This window comes from Osmerus eperlanus, chromosome 5, assembly GCF_963692335.1.
Source record: "Osmerus eperlanus chromosome 5, fOsmEpe2.1, whole genome shotgun sequence".
In the NCBI taxonomy this organism is placed as follows: domain Eukaryota; kingdom Metazoa; phylum Chordata; class Actinopteri; order Osmeriformes; family Osmeridae; genus Osmerus; species Osmerus eperlanus.
The window spans coordinates 9,681,115-9,697,296 of record NC_085022.1 but is presented as its reverse complement, the minus strand read 5'-3'; the positions used below and the strand labels follow the sequence as shown (position 1 = coordinate 9,697,296).

The following is a 16,182-nucleotide window of genomic DNA, read 5'->3' as shown; positions in this document are numbered from 1 at the left end:
AAGCCGTTTTCAGGAGGTTTTCTCAGGAGACTGAGAGCATTAGGCACGTGTGCACACGCACAGTGCGTGTGTATGTGGGCGTGTCCCATGTCCATGTGTGTACGTGCTGATCTGGAGTCAGTTTGGTAGGATTTGGGTATAAATAAATAATTTCATTTAAAATTTAGATTTTTATTTATAGATATTCATGTAATTTGCATGCAAAATAGGTCTACCCGAACCAGCGGACAAACAATTCAACCTGCGGCAACACTTCAAAAGTAGCCCGCGGACCTGGCAACACTGGGTAGTAGAAACCAGAGCCATAGAAAAAGAACCATTATCACCAGCAACTGCTCAATTTAAGACAAGAAAGAAGTTTGGTAAATGGAACAGAATAAACAAGGCAACCAACTGCATTCAATAAAACATTTTATTGTACAATATGTCCAGTGTTCTTCCACTCCTTTTGTTTGTAGTGATCCGGTGATCTTCTGGCTATGATACATGTACAGTAGAGTAAAAGTGTTGCTTACGTAGACCTGCAGTCTAACTGCATTTAGAATCTAACAAGCTTACGATAAACGTTAACTAAAGCTGGCTATATAAAATACTAATAATTGATATGTGGTGGTCGAAATATGAAAAAATGCAGGAATTTACCAGCTAACTTGCTTCGGAGCCTTTAATCTGCAATTCATTGTTGCTAGCTCTACTAACTAGGCTAATAAGAGCTCTATAGAAGACTTCGTATGCCAACGAACACCAATTAATAACTAGAACTAATTTGACAGACTATAAGCCAACTGACTTCTGGTTATGATACACGTGCTCTCTAGCTAGCTTCAGTAAAAGTGTTGCTTATGTTAGATACTAGACCTACAGTCTAGCTCTAACCCAGCTAGAAATTGTACGTTCCGAGAACGTTCCCAGAACGTTCCCGTTGGTGTAAAGGGTCGCCTTATAACGTTCCCAGAACGTCCCATATTGGTCTCAATGTGGAGTTCTTTAAAGGGTATGAGGACGTTATTTCGGGGCCTTTCAGGACGTTTTGGGAACGTTTAGGGAACCATTATAGGACCTTTCCTCTGTATCAATGCTAACCTTTGCAGAACCTTTTAGTGACATATCAAACCTTCAGGGGACCAACCTATAATGTGTTTTCGGTCCTTATCCCGTTACCTGAATTACTATTGGAACAATATTGCTTCATCTTTATAGAACATAAACACGTATAGGCTACATCAACTTTGATAGAAATATAAGGAGACCACCATGGGCTATTAGCAGTACTGTAGCTACTTGATTCAACCTGGATTTTCGTGTGTGGGTATTAAAATGAAATGATACAATTCAAGTTAATGATCTTTTATTATCAGACTGGATGTTGATGCCATCAAGCTCTTAAAAGAACTCCAACACAGAAAAGAGAGAACAAGGAACAGAGAAACATAAGTTTTGCCTACAGTTCCGCGTCTTCCATTGGTCTCCGCCGTCCTCCTCCCGCCGAAATTAGAAGAAAAAAAATCCGACATCACTGTTAAACCAGAATGTGTATGTATGCCTAGTTACTTATTACAATACGCTTTGACATAACATGTATATGTTTATTTTGCTCTATTAGCTAGCTACATCCCTTTAACATTTCTGACCAGTGTGTCGAGAGCTAGCCTACTGTACTGTAGCCGGTTGGGGTCCCTTGCGCTAGCTCTAGCTATAGCCTAGAGTTCACTCAAACCTAGCTCATTACAGTAAATTTACACATTGTTGTAGGCCTAGGCTACAAGCAATACTTATCGCAAAACATTTCGATATTTTTCTACTTCCATGTACTTACCTAACAACGAATAATACTGCTCCTTATAATGTGAAGATAAATGACGGTTTAAAAAGTGAGCGCCTCTGACTCGCGAGTCTCTGGCTGCTCGTTATGGAACGTTCTTGCTCAAACAGTGATGAGCCGACGTATCTGCGACGTTTGAAATAGAGCACAGAGATTAGAAGAAATAATTTGCCGATGCTTATTTTGATTTTAGTATGTGTTCCGATGACACATGTTATTAGTATACCTATTTACCGTAAGCTTTCACATCTTACCATAAAAAAGCAACCAAGATCTTCCGTCCATCTCGTAATAGCCTCGTTTTGGTTTAAAATTGTACGACGCACGTGAATATAGCGAAAGTTGTATGTGACCATAAAATAACCAAAATAACGTACATGGAACGTCTCCATAAAGTCATACAGGAAACTTAAAAAAAAAGTACGTTCAGAAACAAATGAGAACGTTTTAAAAACGTCCCCAATGTTCTGTAAAGGTTCGGGACGTTCGTCACATTTAGATAACTTTTAGGGAACGTTATGCAAAGTCCCAATAACGTCCCCTCCTGCGTTTCGAATCAAACAAGCTATAATCTTACGATAAACTTTATCTAAAGCTAGCTATATGAAATACTACTAATAACAATTGATATGTGGTGGTAAAAATATGAAAAAATGAAGGATTTTCATCAATTTACCAGCTAACTTGCTTCGGAGACACTGAAAATGAATGGGGTTAAACGGTGGAAAATGCAATGTTTGGAACTACAGGTCGCATGTGACACGCTTTACTTCCGCATTCCTCGATAACAATGGGAGTCTATGGAAGTGTCGCAACTCTCTTTTTCTATGGCTCTCTGGTAGACACAGCCCGAGACTCGTGCACGCATGCAACTAGCTGTACATGTCATACTTTGCGACAACCAGTCGCGAGCTTGTGAGCTGGAGCTAAGGCATTGCAGAAAACTGTCAGAATGTGGTACAAGTCCGATCAAGAATCAGATACATCTGAACTTTACGAGAATCAATACTATTAGTACTGTAGTATTGTACGTGCGTCGATATGTTGTTCTTTTGCTTCGTGTTTTTAGTTTGACTGCTTAAGTATTGTGTCGGATTAAATAAACTGTCAACTTGAATATCTGGCTCCGTCGTTGTTCTAGCTCGGCAAAGCAAGCTAAATTAAGCCTATACCTGTTACTATTATAATGATGATGAGTGTTGCTTACTATTACTAGCTTATTGTTAATGTCATCGTTGTGGTGTTAACTGACAAAGTTCAAACAGTATAACGACCATAACAATATTGTGGTTATCAGACATGATTTATCTACTTCGTCTTTGCTCCAGAATAACATGTCAACAATCTATAATGACGCTGTAACATGCCACGATATTATAACTAATTATATTATGCTATAATTACGTTTGTCATGCCATAAGCATAATGGCGTTCATTACAAAATGGTTAAATCTGCTTTAAAATAGCTAACGGAAATAAATTCTGCAAACAACCGTCATGTATGTGTGCAACCATTTGTAAAACATGCTACAATTAGTGATGTGTACGTCTAGGCATACATATAGCGAGTAGGCCTGTCAGATTTAGCATCTTTTAGACATGGGCCTTTTGTTCCAGTTTTAGTCTTGTCGAATATCTCCACCTAGCGATAGACTGATCCCGCCGCCTTGTAATTTATATGCCTAAAACTACAAATACCATAATTATTTCGCTGAAGGAGTAACCAGTCATGCGGATGGAAACAGAGCTGTCCATCCGCTGTGGTGCAAGAAGAAGAAAGTTCGAGGAAAGATGCATGAAGAGAATGACAGCAAAGAATGTTCTCCAAAAGATACACGGATTATGTCCTTTAAATCCGTGGATGTGGCTGAAGTTGAAGCAGCAAAGGACCAAGCCCCGAAATTATGCGGTTATTTAAATAAACTTGCTGGAAAGGGGCCTTTAAGGGGATACAAACCCAGGTGGTTCGTTTATGATCCCAGGAAGTGTTATTTGTATTACTTCAAGACTCCTCAGGACGCTCTGCCTCTGGGACATATAGAGATAGCCGATGCGTGCTTAAGCTATGATGTTGAGGGGGATGAAGGGCAGTTCGAGATCCGGACCTCGGGGAAGGAATTTCTTCTCAAGGTAGTTGTGTTAAATGCATTCATTGTTTGATATTAGTTCAACAAGAAAAACATCTGACCTAGTTTGCACTTAACATTAAAACCATTTCTTTCTGTTTCTCAAATGAACAATTAGCTTGTAGTTAAATGGTGTGCGGCACCCCCAAGCATTAGCCTAGCCTACTACATGTAACTGTGTCATGTATGATTCATTCAGATTGACCAATTTTATAGTCATAAATGAAAACTAAATGTAATTATTGTTTGTAGTAATAGTTTACGTTAGATATTGGCTATATCGTTAGTTAGACTTCCCTAACAGATTAGCCTAAAAACAAATGTGGGCAAATTCTGTGTTCTACAGTACAGAACCTGGTAGAATGACATGGTAGGATCATATGCCCCCTCACATCATATGACAGCGGTGATGATGTCAGTTGCTGTCAAAGGCAGGTAGTTTCACCAAAGATGTTTCAGGAAGTGTAATACTGTCTGGTTGGTTGCACTCTTTGCAAATACTCCAGCCTGCTTGTTTACAGACTGTTTATTGGTAGTTTCCTCCTAGAATACGTGTTTTAGGGTTAATATGTAACTCCAAAACCAGAGCTAAGAGACCTGATTCTGAATCCTAACGTGTTGTTTTTCATGGCTGATTCTTTGGAGTTCACTCCAATATCTGACTGGAAATACTTGTAGATCCTGTCTAAAACAATACAACATCGAGAACAACTCTGTTTTCCAAGATGCATTATTTGTTGTGTTATGACAGACAATAGAGCATGTATGTTTATGTCCAGGCCCCTAACAGGCAGGTGATGCATTACTGGCTCCAGCAGCTCCAGCAGAAACGCTGGGAGTTCAGTAACACCAGGGGGTCTGGCCAGAGAGACAGCTGGAGCTCTCCAACCCTCCTCTACCCACACACGGGCCTGGTAGCCAAAGATGCAGGTAACCATGGAGTACACGCATCAACACACACACTTGCATATAATCACATAAACACAAACACATGTACAAGTAAGTCGTAGAAAACATCAACAAGTAAACATCACTGGCTGTGTTTGGGTTGGGTTCAATGTTTACACAAGGTTTTTGCATATTGGTAATTTTTTATTGCTGAACCTGTGTCAGTTATTAATCTGATTTGTAAAATCATGCAACGATCATTTGTTTCTGACTTTATGAATAGCAACAGGCTACACCCCAGGCATTTTCTCTCTCTAATATTTACCTGGTGTATGTCAATAAATCATATGAAATATTATGTTTTAAATGTATAATGTAATACAGATGTGATACAAAAACTATTGTCTGACAAAGGACCATGCTTCCTCTCTTGTATGTTTCCTGGTGTTTAATGAGCAATCAGTGTTTTATACCTTTTAACTGATTCTGAGCATTGTCATTGGCTCCTCAAAGAGGTGCCTCACCCCCCCAAGTCGTGTCATGTTATCCTGTGTTGAGCTTGGGTTTGTTTGCACCTCATGTTGCATCCCCTGCCTTGGCATTGCAGACCCTTGATCCCTACATGCAGCTACTGGATATATTAGGAGAGTGGAAACTGTGGACTCATTCCTTTAGCATGGTATCTCCCTTTGGGAAGATACAGTCTCTAACGAGGTATGAGGTTGCTAGCATGGACCCAATAGTATTGACATAGCTAAACATTACTGGACTATCCGTTATTTGTTGGAGTACTATCCGTTATTTGTTGGAGTACTGTCACTGGATATAAGCATGTTGCGTTGACAACAGTTTGTAGTTACTATGGGCCTTTGTTTTTTGTCTTTCTTCTGCAAAAATTCAATAAGGTTGCATTAATGTAACTGAATAGCAATATACAGTATTTGTAACTACAATGATGTTACTGTAGGTATTGAAATGTAGTTACATTGAACTTAATGTAACCTTCATCTAAAGTGTTGCCATTTAATTTTAACATTTTAACACCACAGTGAACTCTTGACCATTTAAAGTGTTCTATGTAATCCTTTGTGCCTGATTTAACACAGCACTAGCAGAGTCTGTTGCTCTGCTGAAAGTGGCTGAGGGAGTTGGCGTGGTTTTTTAAAACACAGCTGTAACTGTAGGTTGCCATGTAAAAAAAATCTTGGAGGTGTTCTGTCTTGTACATCAGATGAATTATTAGGGGATGGCTTATGCCAGGTAAGGCCGTGTTCACACTTGACTTCTTTTTTTTAGAAAAAAGCGCTGCCTTCAGCGCCTTTTGAGCGCCTTTTCAGAAAAGCACTGGGTGACGTCAAGCGCCTTTCTAACGAGAATTCTGTAACATTAACAACGGGAATCATTCATTTTAGCGATACATTGATATCCGTTATTTTCCGTTGGTTATTTAATGACAGCTATTATGGCGAATAAAATGCAATTACTTGCTATAGCTTTGGCGTTTGAGGAGGAGGGTGTTGTTGAACAGCCAAGGCGCCGTTTATAGGTGCATGAAATCCTCCGCAGTAGGGAGTCGCAGGGGGCATTCCGCAACCTGGTCCAGGAGCTCCGCCTAGACGATGCTAAGTTCAAGTCGTTCTTTCGTTTGGACAAGAGACAGTTTGAGGACCTCCTCATGAGGATTGGACCAGCCATCTCAAAGATGCAGACGAAATTCAGGGAGACCATCAGCCCAGAGGAGCGTCTTTACATTTGTTTGAGGTGGGTAACATTAACTAACGTGAAAGAGAGAGTGTGTCTGTGTGTTAGAGAGAGAGAACCCATGTGAAGGAGGGGGTAAGGTACATAATTGGTATAGCCTACATTATGTACATCATACACATTTTAACAACCATTTTTTTTCATGTTTTTTCACAGATATTTGGCAACAGGGGACTCATACCAGTCCATTGCTTTCCACTTCAGGGTGGGAGTTAGCACTGTGGCTGGAATAGTTAGGAATGTGTGTGAGGCCATTTGGGACTGCCTGTTTGGGGAGTTCATGGCTTTACCCACTGAGGCTGAGTGGAGGAAGATTGCACAGGAGTTCCAAACCATGTGGGCATTTCCTAATTGCGTGGGTGCAATGGATGGGAAGCATGTTGTTATTGAGGCACCTCCATCAAGCGGCTCCTTGTATTACAACTACAAGGGGACATTCTCCATTGTCCTGTTGGCTGTCGTTGATGCCCATTACCGCTTCAGGGTGGTCGACATCGGTTCCTACGGCAAAAATAGCGATGGAGGAACATTAGCTGCCTCTGTCTTTGGGTCTGCCCGGCCGCAGGGGACCCTCAACCTCCCTGGGGATGCCCTTCTACCTGGAGCAGAGAACTTGGGGCCTATTCCTCATGTTTTCCTGGCTGATGAGGCATTCCCCTTGTGGAGAAATCTCCTCCGCCCCTACCCTGGGCACACTAGCGGGGAAAAGCGTGTATTTAATTACCGCCTCTCTCACGCCAGGAGAATGGTGGAGTGTACCTTCGGCATCCTAGCAGCCCAATGGAGGATATACCGGAGGGTGCTTGGTGTGTCACCACAGGTGGCCGAGTCAGTTGTAAAGGCCACCTGTGTACTTCACAACTTTCTGTGGCAGGGAGGCTCACCAGACGCACCTACTGGTCCAGCAGAACCATCTTCTGGAATGCAGAATATTGCCAAGGTTGGCAGCAACAATGCCAGCAGAGAGGCCATCACTGTGAGGACCAAGTTCACCGAATACTTCTCATCTGGAGCTGGTCAAGTCCCCTGGCAGAACCGTCCCCTGCACATCCCACATTCCCTTTAGTAAACTGTTCAAAACTAATTCAGTTGAGGTGTGATCTTGTGAGTTATCATTTAAAGAACAAATTAATCTGGTGCAGTGTAAGTTGCAATAATGACTGCAAGTAATAGTAAATTGTAATGAAGTAATATCACACAAGCAAGTAAAGTAAATATAATGATAGGTTTAATTTAATCAATAATAATTACAACAACAAATAGAATATACTACATTACTCTCCGAATTCAATGTCAAATAAGGCTTGTTGAAAGCGAAGCCTTGCCATGGCTTGCTTTCGAGGGTCAAGGCGGTCAAGTGTGGGTGCCAGACTGAGGAGGTAGTGTTCGTTTTCGGTGTATTTCTGGACCTGGGCTTGGTCTAATCGATTTAGTATTTGGGCTTGGTATGGTGTCATCTCTGGAGAGGCCTTCCTTTTCCCCCTGCCACTAGACGTAGCTCTAGGTGAAGGCTTCAGGTGAGGACTTGGTGTACCAGTTGGTGAGGGAGGCGGGTTATCTGGGGTTACTTCTGACATCAGGCTACCCTCTAAATCTAGTGTTAAACTTTCCTCAGTTTGATCCTGTATGAAAATAAAAAATAAAACCCAACACAGCACTTATTAGAACATTAACATTTTCCAGGTTTATACATTTATTAACCCCAGCCTAATCATGTGTCCATACCGGGGCCAATTGCTGGTAAAATATGAGAGTGGCTGGTAGATTTTCAGACACAAAATAATGATTTACTGTACTATTGAGTGGCTGGTGAATTTATATCTCAGTAGCTGGTTAATTTTAAAGTTAATTTCTCACCCTGGTCCATACACACACACTGATTTTCTGCAAGACACATTTCTAATAGCCTACTTAATTACCTGTCCTGTCTCTGAACAAATGTTATTTAGCATAACGGTTGCTGACTGTGACAGATCAAAATTGGAGGTGGTCTCCCTGTCATGGCTCTAGGAACGCTAGTATGTCAAGGTATTTCCATTTCTTCTTGACTCCCCCCTCCGCACCACCCCTGGCCTTCTCCTGCTCTTCTCTCTTCTCCTTCCTGTATTTGTCTCTCAAATACTTCCACTTCTTACTGCATGATAGTCCTATGATAAAAATTAAACTGGCATAAGACTACTCAAAACGGAACACACGTTTCAGTTGAAATCCAAACAAGTTAGCTACCAGTCGTAATCTCGACACCCACCGCTAATGTATAGATTGATTGTTTAAAGATTTTTCGATCTATAAAGGTTTATAACTGTAAGTGTTGTCACTTGTTTAATAGCTGGGGCGGAAATAGGTCGGGTTACGATATCAATGAATATTTAAATATTACATTAGCTCTATATAGTATATAGAATTATAGAGCTATACAGTATACAGAATATACAGTATATGAATGAGAGTTTACGATGTACTTACCAGAAAAACCCAAAGACCTACCGATCTGTTTCCAGATGGACTCTTTTATTTGGATATTTGCGTATCTTTTATTACTCATGTCGTATAACTCTGAGTAGTACGACACGGCAATTATAAGTGGTTCGACCGGTACCTTGTCCATCTTGGTCTATTTTCGGGGCACCGGTAACTACGGTAGAAGGTTACTAGGGAAGGTACACGCGTACCCTACTCTCCTCGTCCTGATTGGTCAGCTGTCAAAAAGGCGCTTGACGTCACCCAGCGCTTTTCTGAAAAGTTGAGAAAATTGAACTCAAAAGGCGTCGGGCTCAGCGCTTTTTTAGACGTTTTTAAAAGGCGGACGCTTTTTTTAAAAGGCATCCGCCTTTTTCCTTTTCCCATAGGGTGGCATGTAAAAAGGCGCTGAAGGCAGCGCTTTTTTCGAAAAAAAGAAGTCAAGTGTGAACACGGCCTAAGGCAACGAGTCTAAACTCTGTTAGAGTGTTGCTGAAAGAAATTAACATGAACATGTTCTGTAGTCACATACTGGAGCAGTTTTTTTAGCTTCTGACTTTAACAACTGTAACAATAGCATGTGTACGTCAAAAACCTCATATTTTTCATTCATGTTAGCTGGTCACTCAACTGTAGGTAGACTGTGCAGACCCATTGTACTTGAGTAGCATCGTCACAAACATTTTGTATTTGAAACATATATATATATCTGGTAAAATTATTTTCCCTGACCAGCGATGTTCCCACACTTTCCAGTTCACTTCATCATAACATTTTGCACAGAGAAGCTGTGTTAGGATTCTGTCCTCAGATAGATTGTAGACCATCTCTGTGTGCTGTAAGGATACATGCCGAGTAACAAGTAGTATTCTGGGTACAGCTCCAACTAGGGATGGGTATTTAAATTTTAGCTGCGGCATTCGTCTCCCATTAGTATTGATCTTATTGATCAGTTCACGTTATCCGGGCGGCGTGTGTTATCAGCAAACGTTCGCGTGTCCCATTATTAAACTGAGCATATCGATTTTTAATCCATTATTAAACTTAGCATTTTAATTGTTTAACCTTTTAATAGTCCTGTTAAATGTGCCTGAAAACGCCTAAACAACATACCCAAAGTACATTGAAAGCTGTTGTTGAATCATTTGGAGTACATGCATGTAAATGGTCTCTTTTGAAAGGTGACACTGAAGTTATTTCCCCTGTTGTTAGGACCCCTGTAAGTCCTACTGGTGTTGAGTAATAGAAGCTTGAACACAAGGAAACTGAAAATGTCTATCTCCGACTAGATTTTGTTTTGAAAACAGAGGCCTGAAGAGGCCTAGAGGTGGTAGGTATTAGCTCATTTCAGAGCCAGTCAAAGCCAGTTTTAGAAATTTGTTTAGAACGAGTGTGTGTGTGTGTGTGTGGGGGGGGGGGGGGTGCAGGACGCACAGACCTAGTTGGCTGTAGAGGGGAGAATCGATAAGAGAATCGATAAAGAATCGAATCGATAAGCAGGAATTGATAAGGAGTCGGAATCGTTAAAATCTTATCAATACGCATCCCTAGCTCCAACAGACATGACTGTACAGTAAACAGATCAGTCACTCAACAGCTGGGTTCTAATTTCTCCTCCAGACAGAGTTCCAGTGTTTTTGAGTGTGATCAGCTGTACTGTGCCTGGTTTCCTTGCTCCTGTGTGGTACAGTTGGATTGGTGAAGTGATGTGGGCCCAGGCCTGTAATACTCCCCATCCCTCTCTGTGGTGGCTTCCAGATGCTTTCCTCTTTGAGAAGTCCAGCGAGAGCATGGAGAAAGTCCGCAGTGACTTTTCCATGGAGATGGATACCGAAAGTATGGTGGGGGTCCAGTCAGCCAGAGGACCAGCTGGCACATCCACCCTCAACTCCCTCAAACACTGGGGCACAGAGATCAGGTAAGGGGCACTAAGGAACAATAACTAAAAGGGAGACATGAGCAGTTGTCACTGCAGCCTCTTAGGTTATTGTTCTCAGTGTGTTAAACTGGCCTGACTACTGCTACATTCACCTGTCTGGAGTTCACCTGTTTTCAGGAAGTACCCTTTTTAGCTTTCTTTAAAGTATTTAGTTTAATAGAAGGTAATATTATTGGTACAAACTGCTAACTAAATATTCAAATCTACATACAGTTTATTGTGGAGGGCTAAAGACACATTCACAGGGTAACTGACCAAAATACATATTTGTTTAAGTGTGGCGCTGTGATAATTTAAAGAGAGGTTTTACCCGTGGCATATTCCATATATACCATGGATTGTAATGACATTTACAGCAATTATTATTAAATGTACATTTATAATCTTTCTACTAATGACAGGTATCTGTGTGTGTATGTGTACAAATTTGAATGGGTTTAGTTTCCCACGATCACAAAAAAACCAGGCACTCTGCAAAGTTCATATCTTGCAGGTGTCCTCTTTATAATCCAACGGAGTGCGATTGACGTTGTTTGGATAAGCATTAACATAAATAATAAAAAATATTAGGCGCCAGTTTGGTTTGCTTTCTTTGCATCCCAGCCCCTTCACTCTGATTGGTCTTCTGGGGCCGAGTGAGACCAGCTGGGCGTACGCCTGGGCATAACGCTATGTCCAACGTAGAACTGAAAGTTACGTCCAACTTAAAGTTACAATTAGTGCACCAGTTAGACTTAAGCCCTTTATGTGTTGCACCTGGGTGTAAATTTTACGCCTAGTGTGGAGCAGGCGTAAGTTGGAAAATCAGACTAATATCCATGGTAATTATAATAACAGTTTGATCGCACAATACGCACAACGATGGCAGCGCGTCTTGTTTATAGGCAACATGTGGAAAGGGCATTAAAGAGAGAAAGAGTTGTCGAATCCACTGTTAATTTGATTGGTGATCGATTTCCAAGCTGAATGTTTCTGTTTGTGTGTGTTGATATTAGTAAATTTCCCCGTGACCACGCTTCTATTCTCAGTATACAACTCTATAAGTTTTCTAATTTCTCTATCAGTAAAATTTCTGTTCCTTTTCTTTTGGTTTTCTTTATCCATGGCTTGTTTTGAAGGGAGATGTACGTGCTAGCTATAGAGTGCACTTTGGATAGGCTCTTAAATGTGTTGCTTGGCAACGATCGACGCTTTCGCATTTTCACAAGGATGTGCATCGTAAGACCAGGCGGAGCTACAACCGTGGTCTGTCAAGCTCGGTGCACTTGGTGTAAATTCAAATCACAAAGTCGGACGTAGCTAAGACCGATGTAAAAGTTAAGACCAACTTTTTTACGCCCAGCAGGTGCACTCGGCTCCTGGTCTGCAGCGAGTTGAAATGAAAATATAGCTGCAAGCATCAATGAGAGGGCCAAGCAGGTCAAATTACCCAAAAAACAGGGTTCCGAGTACATATTGCAAGTTTGGAGTGAATCCATCAAAGATTTGCTGAGATACCACACAACTTCCTGTTTGGCATCTATGCTGACGATTTTGATTGTACCGGACAAAAATCATAAAACCATGTGATAACCTTTGTGAGGCTTGGTCTAAAGATCTAAAGATAATCTCTCCCAAATTTTAAGGAATTTGGGAGAGATTATTTTTAAGGAATTCAAAATGGCGGCCGCATCAATTCAGTTGTTATCAAATCAAATTTGTTTGTATAGCCCTTTTTTTTACAAGCAATGTCACAGAGGGCTTCACATACACCCATAGAACTGCCCCTCAACAAACCTAAACCCTCAAGGAAGAATTTAAGAAAACTTGGGAGGAGCAATTCAGTGAGGGATCCCCTCCAGAGACGGTTGGTGAAAGAGAGTTGCAGAACACAGGCTAAACATAGTCATACATCAAGAACATCCATTGCCAATGGGTGTTGAAACACAGAAATCCAATGTTTAACTTGGGTCAGAGTTGGCAAACGGCAGTTTAAGCATTGTTAGCCACAGGGCTGGGGGTGTGTGATCCGTGCAACATCATAGGACAGCCAGGTGGATGGATGGATAGGGAGGGACCAGGAACTCCCAGTTGTCCGTCAGGGAGACCGATGTCCACTTGGCAGCAAGATCCAGCATTGGCAGACCGGCGACCAGGCAGATGCTGACAGCCCAATCCCCCACACCACAGGGGAGGTGTGGAGAGGGGACAGAGAGAAGAGAACAGGAATTACAGAATGCAACGAGCAACTAACAATTAAAATAACAGTAAGGGTGAGGTCCCCACCGGTCAAGTGTGAACTAGTGCAGAAGTTTAGCAGACAAGAAGGGATATTTGATGCAGCCCTAGACACCAAGACAGCACCAGCCCCCTATATTGGAACTGTGGTGGAAATTCTGACGATACTGTGTACTTTGAATAGTCAAGATGCCGGCTTAATACAATTTATTTATTATGTACGGTACATTAGCACAGTGTTTCCCAACCTTTTTTCAGTCATGGCACCCTTAGAAAAGTTTCAACATTTTGTGGCACCCCCCCCCCCCCAAAAAAAGGACTTCACTCTACATATCCGAATTCTCCTGATTGAGGAACGTTTTTAACTCTTCCCTCAGTAGAGTCGTGCCAAAACCTTGCCATCGAACGGCCGTATGTAATAACAAGCTCTGATGTTCCGCTCCCATTTCCTCGCATAAAATCGAAAATAGACGGCTCTTCAGTGGGCGTGCCTTGATGAAATTAACTAGGCCTATATCCCAACACAAGCTTGCGGCCTTGATGAAATTAACTAGGCCTATATCCCAACACGAGCTTGCGGTCCCAACACAAGCTCTTCTCCTGTCTGGCCCCCCAGTGGTGGAATCAACTCCCCACTTCCATCAGAGACACTGACTGTCTCTCCACCTTCAAGAAAAGGCTCAAGACGCACTTGTTCCGGGAGTACAACAGTACTTAGGAATGGTTCGCTTGACCCGATGTTAGTTTCCTCAAGGATCACAATGACTCTTGCTTAGAGACTTGTTGCTCTTGTGGTTAGTGGTAACTGACTTAAATTTTTGTACTCGCCGTGATATATTGTTTTATTATTGTTGCTTGCTTTTTTTCCACAGGTACACTTGCACTTATAGCAGTTCATGTTGTTTAATTGTAACTTGTTTAACTACATGCTCTTATGGTTCTTCCCTTTGGCACTTATTTTGGTTGTTCACAATGTGTGCTTCATGTTTTGGCTACTCGCAATGTTTTGTGGCTATCTCGTTGTTATGATCAGTGACCTATGCACTTTGTAAAGCTCTCTCTTGGAAGTCGCTTTGGATAAAAGCGTCTGCTAAATGAATAAATGTAAATGTATATCTACTGCTCTGTCCAGTACATCAGAGTTCCTTTGGGAGCGTCTTTGCTACCAGTGCCTCCCTATGTAAAAGCAGGGTTTCCGCGGGGTCTTAAGCAGATTGCACACTGCCCCAACAAACTCCAACAAATCCCAACATTCTAAAGTTGGCAGTTGTTGGTGATTGTCTTTAGAATGTCCAGAAAACCAATGCAAGCTCCACACTGCTCAGACAGTAACAGACCTTTTTCAGCGAGCTAATTGCTTTTTCTGTGTGTTGTAGTATAATTTTAAGATCAACGTCATTCTGCGTTATTTATTGTGTGATAATAATATTTAACTCACAAAATAAAATTATAACTATTGAAATTATAATTATTGAAATTAACAGATTGTTTTAGACACAGAGCAATCATTCTGTCATACCCTATGACCCGATTTTCACGTCGCACGTGTAAACGTTGACGTTACTGGACGGTTGAAGGAGAAAGCGAGCTAGTGCATGATAGCAGAGCCTGTTTAAGGAGAGCCTGGCCACTCCTTATTAAGCCCCATTGTACCGAATTTTGTTGCAGTTCCACCAGAGTTCCCCTGGGAGTGATCGCGGTCGATTGCAGAATGAATGGGAGTCTATGGAGCTAAACGGCTACATTTGTCTCTTTCACCTGATTGTCGTTGAGAAATCTCAGATTTGATTGTAGTTTTTGCATGTTCAACATGGATTACAGGTCGAAAGTTGAATAAACGAGTACTTATGTCCTTTCGATTTCTTACAGGGTAAGTCGTTGTTGCCCATAACACGCTAGCATTCTGCTAACGAATGCTGATTGGTTAGTGAAGGACTGACTACGACCAGAGAACCCGCTTGATGGCATCCGAAGCAGAACCAGAATGTCAGAGCATTAGCAACATTAGCAACAACATTTGCAAAACAAAACTCTTTCTAGCATGTGTATTGACAGGGAGAGCCTAACCTGTCAGCTGTGTTGTCGATGCCTCGAGAGAAAAGTGGAAGTAACCAGAGCTTGCCGTCAAGCAGTATCTCAGGCCGTACAATGTGTATGACGTCAATTACATTTTAAAAGGCTTTTTAGAACAGAAAGGAGACTTTAAAAAAAATTGTCACCCAGCGGTGTGTAATTTTTTTGCCTCCCCTTTCGAATTCAGAATTCAAATTACTACACAAAAAATTATATCCTGAGAAAAGTGGATTTTGAGGGGTATAGCTCAATAGACCTCCATTCATTCTGCACTCGACCGTTAGCGCCCTCATATGGAACTAGAGTGGAACTGCAACCAGTTCACTACCCGGAAGTTTCCCCAGAGTGGCAGTTCTCTCTATATTAGACATTCTCTGATGATAGTTTCAAGTTAACATCAACAATGCATCGGTTTTTGCTACCTAAATGTCCACGTTTAGAAGAACGATTAAGAGAGTGACGTAGAAGAAGAAGAAATGGCAGGGGTATCTGGTGTGGATTTTTAAGGGGAGGAACGTTGTGGTCAAGGAGGTCAACCCTCCACCACTACTGAGGGTGCATGGTGCTATAGCAGCATCAGTGACATTAGCATGGACACTCAGGATGGTCCGAGAAGACCAAAACTCCAGAAATATCCACCTCGCACCTCGAGTTTTTGTAAAAGCTAGTTGGAACAGTTTGTGTGGTAACAGTTAGCTGTGTAACATTAATGAATGCTGTCTTATTTGTTGCGTGCATTGATTGCAGTGTCGCTGAAGACTAGTTTCGGTGATTAGCAACGAAGAGGCCCTTTTTTGTCGAAGATTTAAACTTTTAAGATTTTTTATTTTTTTGGAGCCGCCTTAAAAAAATCTGAGACTCTTTAGCCTAGGACAAGCAGTCTGTCTGTGTGCTAG

General features: G+C 41.6%; 1 protein-coding gene across 4 annotated transcripts in view; it reads left to right on the top strand.

The window, feature by feature from the left end:
• tbc1d2b (TBC1 domain family, member 2B) overlaps nt 1-16,182 on the top strand; it is a 126,296-nt gene that overhangs the window by 22,984 nt on the left and 87,130 nt on the right. For 3 of the 4 annotated variants that reach the window (XM_062461543.1, XM_062461542.1, XM_062461541.1), the window contains exons 1-3: nt 3,568-3,952; nt 4,728-4,878; nt 10,816-10,975. In XM_062461543.1, the coding sequence (XP_062317527.1) occupies nt 3,614-3,952; nt 4,728-4,878; nt 10,816-10,975 (650 nt within the window). In that variant the 5' untranslated portion in view covers nt 3,568-3,613. Of the gene's footprint in view, nt 1-3,567; nt 3,953-4,727; nt 4,879-10,815; nt 10,976-16,182 lie in introns of those variants that run through there. The other variant, XM_062461544.1, reaches the window with a different exon arrangement.